Source organism: Seriola lalandi, unplaced genomic scaffold, assembly GCF_002814215.2.
Source record: "Seriola lalandi dorsalis isolate HSWRI2012SDOR001 ecotype SW California unplaced genomic scaffold, Sedor1 jcf7180002054689, whole genome shotgun sequence".
NCBI lineage: Eukaryota > Metazoa > Chordata > Actinopteri > Carangiformes > Carangidae > Seriola > Seriola lalandi.
The window spans coordinates 855,514-867,057 of NW_019525242.1; the positions used below are offsets into that span (position 1 = coordinate 855,514).

Below are 11,544 nucleotides of genomic sequence, written 5' to 3' on the forward strand. Positions count from 1 at the left end.
TATATATATATATATATATATATATATACTAGTTGAGAGGTACTGTATATATGTGTGTGTACGTATCAATCACTGTATTTTTTTATTGTTCTTTTTTTCAGTTTTTTCTCTGTTCTTTGAATTGAATTTGATGCTTTGGCAAGCTTCTTCTTGAAACTTTCATGTCAATAAAGCACCTTTGAATTTGAATATGAATTCTGGAAAGACATCACTACATCAATCTAAAGTCATTCTACAGTCCAAGAGTTTCAAACTTGAGGCACGCATTTTCTACGGAATATATACTGTGCATATCTGTAAGCTGCTTAGTCTTGCTAAGTGGCTTTTCATTATTAACACATTATCTGATTTCAGCTTAGTTACATGTTGATCTGTTATTGTTAAGGATTATCGCATTACAGACAATATTCTCACATTCTTGGACGACAACTGGATGTATCACCACATTTTAATGCGATAGCATGAAAGCACATAAATGTGTGCTTGTATTAATGACTAAGTCACTATAGGGTTAAAACTTTGTCTTTGCTTGCAGTGAGGGTTAAGTTAGGGTGAGAGTTGTGGTTGGGCAGACAGTTGGTATGACTAAGGTTAGGTTAATGAATCCAAGACCAAATCTAAGTCCATGCATTGTCAGTGATAAAAAAAAGTGTGTGTCTGTGTGTCTGTGCACGTGCGTATGCTTGTTTGAGAGAAAGAGCGCCCAGAGGAGGGCACTACTCTACCAGACATTGTCGCTCACACGGCACATTGTTGACCTTTTGTCACTGCTTGCTTTTGATAGGCAGACTGAGCACTTGGCTGCACTTTGCCGTGTACTGTGAAACTGCAGTGCACAGAAAATAAAAGCTGGAACGCTGCTGTGGGGGGAAAAAAAAAAAAAAACGATCAACAATTCTTAGGGAGCTACCAGGGCCCCACGTCCATGCAACATTATACGGCACTAAGCTTTTGTTTGGCTGAATTGTTCATTTTTCTATGGGCAGGGGAGGTTACGACATTGAGTTTTTGCTTTTAAGATTCATAATAACTTGCAGAGGCAACTGCCTCAGACCTTAAGCCAACACAGAGGACCACTGTGCTGCTTTTCAGACCCAGTGGATCAGTCTGGATGTATAAGATAATACACTTTTCTTTTGTCTGTCTTTTCTTCCTACCATACGCTAGAAAACTCTGAAAAGACTTTGAAAAGACTAAAGTCTGACACCCCCTCACATCTAAAGACAATGTACCATAAAGTAACAGAGTTTTTAGTCTCACTCTATCAGATTTTGTAAAGACTGGGGATGTTGCAGGGTCACTATTTGAAAGACTAGATTTCTTTGAGATTATTTCCCATCATGCTCCTAGTGGAAATTTACAGGAAGAAAAGCTGTTTGTTTTTTTTACAGGCTTTTTTTGCTCTTTATTATTATTATGATTATTATTAAGTAAAGTTAGGAACTCACCAATATAATTGCCATGATCTGTCCCTAATATGTTTGGACTTTTGTATTTATGATTTTCTGTTTTATTTTGAAATGATTTGCCTTGCATCCTATTACCCTTGTCACTCTTATGTATTTAATGTCCGCCTCCATGCACACTCAACTCGGTTTGCTGCTTCCCCTTTGGTGCTAAAGAAAGTGTCACTGCATGAGCCAAGACTAAAAACGTATATATTAAACGTGTCGAAGAATTTGTCTGTGACAGTGAAATCACTTTGTCGTTCGGTGTGAGGCCAGCATTAGCTACAATATGTAATAAATTGAGAGGAAATGAATCCTGAATTGTCACTTATAGATTATGGCTGATTGGTACAGTGCTGACCTGAGGAGCTTTTGGGGTTCGGGGGTCCTCCAGTTGATTTGTCTTCATCTTGGTTTTGCGCTCGTTCAAGTACTGCTGCCTGGCCGACTCCTGCCATAACGCAGCATCTATGGCTGGTCTCTTGGTGAGTGGATTCTCAGTCCCATGCACCTCTGCAGCAAATAAACACAGAGAAAACTCAGTCATACAAAACATCTGCCTGGGCCTTCTTGGAAGCAGACTTCATGCCTGGGTCCAAAGAAAGCTTTTCAAAGCTAATTCAACATTTCTGGTTTTAATCCCAATGTAACATTCAATACTTGTAGGTTCTTAGAAATCCGCCTTTAGAGTCCGTTTTTTTGAGCATGAAAGTAATCTGTGTCCTGCTTTAAGCTATGTATATAACAGGCAGATGTTGCACATGCAAACTGTCTCACCATCTCTGCTGCTTTCCAAAACACTCACACATTATCTACATGTATCTATTCTTTAATCAAAAGGTGCTATTAAAAGCAAACATTTTTCTAATAACAGGCCTTTTTACAAGTCATCTTAATCTTGGAATTAGAAGACAAAGCCTCCCTGTGTCCTCGAGGCATCCTGTGTCCCTCATACCTCATGTGACTAATTCTATGCTGGACAGTCAGGCGTTGCGGTGGCTGTAATTACTATGGCGACAGCGCAAACAGACTGGCTAAGATCTTTTTTCCGTGAAATAGCAAAGCGCTTCATCCAGCCCATTCAGGTTTATAACAGTACGCTCATGACGCTTGTTTGCCAGATCTCCTCTGAGCAGTGGGGTCACTCTCAGTGTGTTTCCTGCTGCATGTTTCACCAAAGTATGTTCAGCATTTGTCAGACACAGGAGAGACAAAACACAAACAACAAGCTAACAACTTAATTCAAAACAGAATCAAAGTATGATGCAAAATGAATGAGAAACTGAGACGTGCACTGTGCCACTGATGATCGTAACGGTGAAACACAAAGGGCTTAACACTGTAGGGACATTTATCAGCATAGTGTTAGTTGTCACGGTCCTGATCCTGCATGGTCTTACACATTTCAACAGTAGACGAAAAAAGCAGGGACTGAATTAAAGGCCCGAGCTCGGCTGTTAGTCACTGGAGGTGAGTCCAGACTCGTGAGAAAACACTTGTGATGAAGGTTTTTCATGCTGAGTAAGGACCTTTTTAGGGGGGTATCTAACCTACCTGCCAGAGGCTCTGTTTGCGTGTGTGTGTGTGTGTGTGTGTGTGTGTGTGTGTGTGTGTGTGTGTGGGGCATGTGTGTAATTTGCAGTGCCAAAATTGGAGCAGGAGTCTGAGGTTGTAAATCACGCCTGAGAGGGGAAGGCCCCCCTGTGAATCTTCAGCGCTCCGTACACATGTTATGACACCGTATCAAAAGCTTCTGTGCGTGTTGACGTGTGTCTGTGCACATGAAGTTTTGGTTCACACTCTTCCAGGTGTTAAGACTGAGTGAGTGTGGCTTCTGCACAGCAAGTTACGTTAAACCTTGAACACTGACGAGTTGTAAATATCTGATTTGTTGTCCGTTTTTAATTGTTCCAAGAAATTTGGCCACAGGAAGTGTAAAAGGAAACTTTTGGGCAAGTGACATTTGTTTTACTTACTTCATCATCAAATGACGATGTTACGGTTTTATACATATTTCATGTTGGGTTGAATAAGAAACGATTTGATGTCCCATATTGTAAAAGACACTTTCACTTGTTCATGTAAAATTCTGTACAGAAGATTTTAACTTCGAAATGTTATTGAATCTGACAGTTCTGATGATGTTACATAACTGATTTATTATTTAGGCTATTCATATTGTAATCATATAACAACAACAACAACAACAACAATAATCAAATCAACATAAATGAAATATCTATCTATTTTAACACTATTCACACTATAAACACTTTCTGCTGATCCTGGCCCAAGTGTGTTGAACACTGTGTTTTAGTGGCTCAGTTGGATTATCAGGTGCGTATGATGCCCCGCCATTTTTCATAATGGCAATGAAAGCTCTCAGTGATCAAGAATTGATTCGTAAAAGTGCTTTAAAGGTTTCTATGTTGCCTGTTGTGTCTTTCATGTTTGGAATGAAGACTACTTTGAGAACAATCAATCTTCTTCTCTCAATGAAACTTGAAAGCAGCGGTGTTGCACCATCAATTCAATGCAAATAAGGTAGTATTGTTTTTTGTGTGTGAAATTTCCAAATGATTCATTGTGAACTGCATGGTTACCATGTACTATCGTGTCCTGCTTTGCAAGCAGCTGTATCAATAGTTGCTTGGTCTGAAGATGTCTTGAAACAGGGTCTGCAGCTATGCTAGCAGCTCTGTGGGGCTGAACCTGGGGGAGACAGTGGATTCCACGGTTCGGGGAATAGGCAAAGATAACTGATTAGGGTCAGGTTAAAGTTGGGGTCAGGTTAAGCATCATAACACATGACTGGTTAGGGTGAGGGATCAGGTTCAGGTTGAGGTCAGGGAAAACACATATCGAAGGGGAAACAGCCTTTGACACAACACCACCTGCTCCAACGGGGTGATGTTTAGCAGGTCATGTTTACAATGTTCAACATCATTACTGTAGCACAAAGCACAGCAGAGGCTGATGGAAACAGTTTGTAGGTATTTGGTCATGAAACATAAAACAGTCCACAAGTACTGGACAAAGTAAAGTTTTCACCTGATGATGCCAGATGAAAGGTCGGGGGATAGTCACAGTTGTTACCACTCATCCTGAGGGGTGTTAAATGTCTGTAACAAATGTGTGTTCCACATTTCTTTGCAATCCAAACTGAACAGCACCATCCCCCAGGCCCAAATTCAAGTTGACTGAAGATTATTATATTCTTTTTCTGATATGACTACAGCCACATCTTACCAATCTGATTAAGTAGAAAGGCAATACTTCCCATGTGCCGACAGTTCAAACTGTGTGGCCACAAACACGACCTTAAGTGTATTTGTATTCATTACATTATGTCAGCAAAGGCTAAGAGTCATAAAATCCAAACTGCAGTTCATCACACAAGCTTAGAATAATGCATTAATTATTATTATATTATTAATATATTATAATGTATTCATACATTTTATATTATTATATATTATTGTATAAAGAGCGTCCTTCAAAAATGAAGTTACAGGTATGTTGTTTCACCCAAATCACTGTGTAGCTGTGATGACTGACTGGCTTCACAGCCTCTAAGCATAACACGCATTCACTGACAACCTGGAAAACTCAGTAAATGCAATAAACTTTCAACCTTAACTGAATATAACAGTCTTCACACAGTAACACTAAAAAACAGTCACATTAACATGTCACCCAGTCCGGTACTATATGTAAAAATATTTTGAAACATGAAGAAAATTGATGAGATTTCATTTTCCTTCCAGAGGTGTTGAATAGTAGTATAGCAAATCGCACTGGCACTTATATGTACTGTATCATAAGGCGGTGGTGAATGGATGAGGGCTGTATTGTTGTCAAGCTAACTGAGGTGTAAATTTAGACAGGTTGTAAAAGGTTTTCTATAGTTGTGTTTAAGACCTTGTTTTCTATAGACACTTAGAAAAACTCATGACAGCATGTTCCACAGAGAAGAAAAAACACCTCTTAAGCCAACAGCTGTCATCTAAATACTGTGTTGTTGATTATGTCTTCAGCGCCATAGAAACTACCTGTCTCAAGCTGTTGGGAGTGTTGGCTTTTACTATTGCCTTTGAGCAATGCTTTCACAGTTCTCTCATGGCACAGAATGAGTAATGTCTTTCCAGGGTTGCATAGCGTTAATGTATTTGCCCTGTTATCGTATACACTGGAGCTGGTGTCTCGAACACTTGGCCGCGCCTCTGTGGCCGAGAGAGTGGCCCTACAGTACTTCAAACCATTGTCAGTGTAAACGGCTCTCCTCGAGGCTCGACCACTTCAAACACTTTACTGTTGGCAACTGTACAGAAAGCAATTGAATAATGAAGAAGATTTTGTCTGGCCAGAGATCCCTTTCAAAACCTTTTACGGTTAGCTCTTTCTTTCAACTCTTGATGTTGCTGTGTGTGTGTCATCTGAACCAAGTGAAGTTGCCTTTGTAGTTTACAGGGACAACTGTTGCCAGTTGGCACCAATACAGTTTTTGTCAGACTTAAAAGACAGTAAGTGTACTCTGTGGTCAAGGGTGACTGACTTTTACAATATGTATGCTTTTCACCATTGACATCAGTTCCATTTGATTTATTTATTTTTTAGTACATAAATAATGTTTCTGCTGAGGCATTAACACTGATTAAAGTTAGAGGTGTTGTACCAGTAAAAGGGGCTCAGAATTATACTTATATAATAATACTGTGCTTTAGTACTGTGATAGTAAATCTGGCTCATTAATGTTATAATCATATTATGCAACATGACTTTTCAACATAAACTGTTTTGAGATTGGCATGAATGAGGCAGGACTTCCCATTTACACCTCAGGGGGAGATTTCTCAGATTTGCAGGCATCAGCATGCAGCTCCCACTCAAAGTGATCTCGTACGACTTCACCTTCTCCTGAGAATGTGTAATGCACACACATACTATGCACACTCACATCTACATAGAATAATTAAAGACCTTAGAGGGCGAATAAAGTAGAGAGAGCAAGTCTCAGCAGAGGATCTCCTGCAGGGAAACAAGGCCACTTTTAGATCCCCGACAACAGGAGGAGGGTGGGAAGGAGAGAGAAACAGACAACGTGCAAAAAACAAATAAGGATTATAGAGATAATTGCTGGGGAAGGCAGTTAGTGTAGGAACGGTGGTCTGCATAGTTTAAATAACAGAGAATACAGTTGCATATTCACCTAGCGGTGAGATGGACTTGAACAAAGACCATGCTGTAGCAGGTGGTTATAGAAACCCTATCACAAGGCAAGAATGTGAATATTAGATGATTCTCCATTACATTCAGTGACAATGTTTTTGAACTTCTTGGTTCTTTCCCTATCTGTAAATGACATACTGTTATGATTGAAGTCAGGTGGTTATGGAAAAAAAATATATGTATATGCACGCTTTTAATATAGTATATATTTCTTTAGGGTAGGGACTGACTGTGGCTAAAGTTAATAAAGTAAACGTTAAAGTCAGGTCTGTGAGTTGTAGACAGGCTACATGCAGAGAGAAAGATTTGGATAATATGCCTGTGGCTTTGGACTGTGCACTTTGAACATGTCACTATAAAACAGCTCTCAGTCCTTGGTTCAATGCTAACATGACATTGTCTCCATCATGAAAATAAGTTGAATGAGGCTAGACTCACTGACTTTTCTACCTCAAATATGGCATCACTTGCCCTAGTTAGATTTTTTTTCAGACTTTAACTGCAGTGGGTTTTTTTCATGGAAGAGTAGGAAAATAAAATGCACGATGGCTGCTTGAGTTTCGGGGTCCTGGTATTGTTCATGCTATTACACTCATGGCTTGCTGTAAACAGGCCCATAATTAATGCCATTACTAACGCTTGTGCTTCTCCTACTATGATAAGTCAAAGTGCTATGAAACAGGCCTGTTATTGGATTTTGTTAGTACCATTTCCTGTTTTGCTACAGATAGGCTAACTGTTTAAAGGGGCTATTTGTAAGTTTTATGAGCAGCGGAACGTGGTTTCTTTCCAGGAGCAGTTGGTGGTGATTGTCGCTTGACAAGAGCTTTGGCCATCGTTGTGTTTACAAGACAAGAGGATATAACACGCCCTCTGAACAGCAATGCGTCTTCAGGGCAGATTGGCGGCTACAGTGAATCGCTATGAGAAAGTAACAAGATGAGGCAGGGTGCTAACCTCAGTAGAAGAAAAGATGAGATAGAGACAAGAGTTAACATTGGTGTTGCTTTCTAACACTGGAGACTGTTGGTGAGTAAAGGAATGCAGTTTGACACTGAACTCACAACGTTTATTCTAGACTAGTAAGTAAACAGCTGTTAATACTAACGTTGGATATGTAGCAATAGCAAAACTTACAAGTAGCTCTTTTGATGTCGTGCATCCTGGCTGTTGTGGAGTGTAAGTGGATATAATGTAAAAAAACAAAACAAAACACAACCAAACAAAATGCAAACAAACAAACAGGAATATCTGTGGGAGAAAACTGTTTTCTGTGTTTCTTCTCATGTCACATCCAGTGGAGACCACTGGGACAGAAAGCCGTCAGTGTCCCATATTCATTATTCAAACTGTTACAAGTGCAATTCTTTTTTCCCTCCTTTACCAACAATGGATCTAACCCAATGTGTAAATGGAAATAACTTAATTGTTTATATACAGAACAACATCTTTTTTTTGGCTTGTTTTTCAAGTGGTAGTCACATTTAAAGAAATCCAAGCCACTGTGCGATAATTAAGGGGTTTCAGAGCAGTATTGGGTTTCAGCTTTTCACATGCGTCAGAGATGCTGAACAAAGAGCAGAGCGCGTTGCTCAGCAGACCTTCCTTGCATAAATACGGTACATGTTGAAATGTTAATGGTTAATCCAAATATTGTTGTAGAATGATGCATCCATGCCATTGACAGATGCTCCACACCTGCCGTGGACGTAGTACCTCATGAGAGACACTCATGAGGGTTCAAAGGAAGAGAAATGTTTTGATTCATTTGGAGACTGAAGCTCACACTCATCGCCAGACTGAGACCTTTGAGGATCAGGACTGGGAGGGCATATCCATGTCAACTCTAAAATAGCTGAAGTGGAAATACTGAAGATGATGTGCCACTTCTAATATTACAGGCCTTTCAGATCGGAAGAAGCCGAATCATGGATTTAAAACATCAGTGTTGCCGTTTTCCGTCACCTATTGCCCAGTGGAAATTTGTCCAAGTGAGTGTGGAGGAGGTGGAGCAGGAGCAGAGGTGGTAATTGCTACATTAATGACAACAGCAGTGTTGAACTGTGCCCTGGTGGCTCATCTGGTAGCGTGCATACCATGTGTGCTCTGTCCTGACCACAGCGGCCACCCAGGTACGAATCCTGCCTGGGCCCTTTGCTGCATGTCATCCCCGCTCGCTTACCCAAACTTTCCTGTCCATCTCTCACTATCCCTATCCCATTAAAGGCACAAATGCCCAATAAATTACTTAAATATTGCTGAATTGAACTCTGGACTGTTTACTCAGGCTGTTTACTTCAGTTTAGTGTGAATATTGACATCTGAACACACCAAGTCTCTGTGCTTATCAGTGTGGTTATTTAGGAGTGCTAATGTAAACTCAACCAACAGCAGAAAACAACCCCAAAATGTGCATTTTAAAAGGTACAAAAGAGACAGACGCTGCTAAAGTTACGGCGAATGGAATCAGGTTTGTTTTTTACTAGCCCCTCACACCATAACCTCTAAGTCTGTGGTTAGTGAAATCAAATGAAGATGCATGCAGAAAAAAAAAGTCTTTTAATGTCTGAAAATATTTCAAAATAAAACATTATCAAGCACATTCCTCAAAGAGTTGAGTCAAAATACACACGAAAAGAGCATGATTGGGAAATTAGGTGGCACCTGTTGCTATGGAGATCTACAACTTTACCAACACCACTCCGACGAGAGTCTGTGGTCTACATCTTCCATATGTACTGCACGTTCCAAAATTTATCTGGTTTGTATGTTTTTTTTTATTTTCTTTTAATTGCATTTCTCAAATACACATAAACAAAATCCTACATCAAAATAAGACGCTCCCAACACTGAGGATATGTGGGTTACGGACATGTAACGGGTTCATCGCAGTGATACTGCTTGTTTGCACTCACAGATATGGGCCTGCCAAACACATTGCATGTGTCAACCTTCATTTTCAGGAATCAATAGTGACCTTTTGTCCCTAATAACTACAATGTTGGAGAGCAAAGCTTAACATTTCTATGTCCCCGCAGATTCCTTTTGTTGATGTGGTTTTTCTGACATAAAAAGAGTCCTGCGGTGAAAATATTGTTTTGACTCAGTGTCCAGCTTTCCGTGAATCTTCTTTGTTTGGGAAATGATTGTTTGAAAGTCAAGCACAGGTATGATCAAAGGTCAAAACTACACTGGAACACTGGAAGAATCGGTATTAAATTACAGTATGCAAATACTTGGCACAGACACTCTTTCAGGTCTTACATAACCTGTCATTACCTATTCAAGTTTGGTCATAAGATTTCTATCTCAATACTACAGCTTTTTTTTATTTCCATTATTTATTGTGTGCATGTAATTTAACTTTAAGACAAAGAATCCTTTGAATAGCTAGTTGGTTGATTTGGTCAGGGAGAAATATACATTTAAAACTGCTGTTGATGATCAAAATACACAAGAGAGAGTGAAATGAATAGAAACAGTGCTACATCCTCTCATTGTAAATGATGTAATCTTGTGAATAGGACTTCTTGGTATGCCTTCACCCAACCTTTAATAACCATTACAACCACTACACACACTTAAAGCTGCATTAACATATTTTATTGAGCTACTTTGCACAACAAGCTGAAAACAAGCTGAAAACAAAGCATCTGACCTAAAATGTTTTTATAATGATGTTGTTGCAAAGGTGTTAGTATACAGTCACATATTGGCACATTCAGCATTAACATTAGCATTCAGATTTGTGTTTCTGGCCCTGTGTTAGTCGAATGTTCACTGGGTTCACTGTCATTTTAGCTCTGTTTTGGTCACCACCAACTCCTCAACGCTACACTAATTTCACCACCTAGTTGCTAACTTCAGGTGCTGTCTTTAGCTGCTGGGCTGGCAAAGAGGGTGTACCACTGTATCAGTGTTTGTTTGGTTTTTTTGTTTTGTTTTGATTTTGTTTGGTTTTTTTGCTTTAAAAAGCTGCCGCCTGCTGCTGGAAATAATGTGTGATTGACACCAAAACAATGAGGCTAATAGAAACTAAAATGCTTAGTAGAGTAGAGGTGAAATGCAGAGTGGAGTGATAATCTTGTTGGTTGGTCTCTACAAGCAAAACCTTTTACACCACGCATAGTAATTTGATGCATTGTTAATATAGAATTATAAAATATTGCAGCTTTAATGTTCCTCCCTCAGAAGTTTTTTTCAAATGACTTACCATTTGTTGCCTGGTGGTCCAAACTTGTCGAATCTATTTCCACTTTTTGCCCACATCGACCTAAACCCTGGATGAGCTGTTGCAAAGGTAACTCAGCCTCTGCGCTCGGGTAGCATCTCAGGCCAGTGGAGCACCTCGGCGTGTAGACCCCGCAAAGCTCCCCCTCCAGCCTGGCACACATTGGACAGCAACCACAGCCTGGCTCTCTCACGATCTCTGCACATACTGTGGTGACTTTGGGGCACGCAGCTAAACGCGCCGCGGTGCAACTTGGGCATCGGAAAGCTAAATCCCCGAGTAAGATTCCAGGCAAAGCAATGTATGCAAACAGCCATCCGTATGTAAAATGTATGACCATTCTAACTGCTAGGTTATTAGTAACTACAGAAATCCACAATGACCCTTGGAAGGCAACAGTATGAACTTCAGGAACCTGAAAGTCAACTGTGTGTGGGTAAACATGCTGATACCACTGACAGGGTCCTATCTGCTCTCATATTACTTGCTCAGAAAGAGGAGAGCCTATTACTCTCAAAGTATGTAAATGTAATATATGCACATATATTACATTTCTATACATGAAATATATGTACATATGAAGTAAAATCATACATGTGAATATATCTAAAAATCAAACCTATTAAAAAGTGCAAC

At 39.8% G+C, this 11,544-nt stretch overlaps 1 protein-coding gene across 1 annotated transcript in view; it reads right to left on the reverse strand.

Moving 5' to 3' along the window:
- LOC111667385 (insulin-like growth factor-binding protein 2-B) overlaps window positions 1-11,318 on the reverse strand; it is a 21,772-nt gene extending 10,454 nt beyond the window's left edge. The window contains exons 1-2 of the mRNA XM_023423043.2: window positions 10,891-11,318; window positions 1,810-1,961 (exon numbers count right to left, since the gene is read on the reverse strand). Of these exons, the coding sequence (XP_023278811.1) occupies window positions 1,810-1,961; window positions 10,891-11,248 (510 nt within the window). The 5' untranslated portion in view covers window positions 11,249-11,318. The remainder of the gene's footprint in view (window positions 1-1,809; window positions 1,962-10,890) is intronic.
- Between the last annotated feature and the right edge of the window lie 226 nt (window positions 11,319-11,544).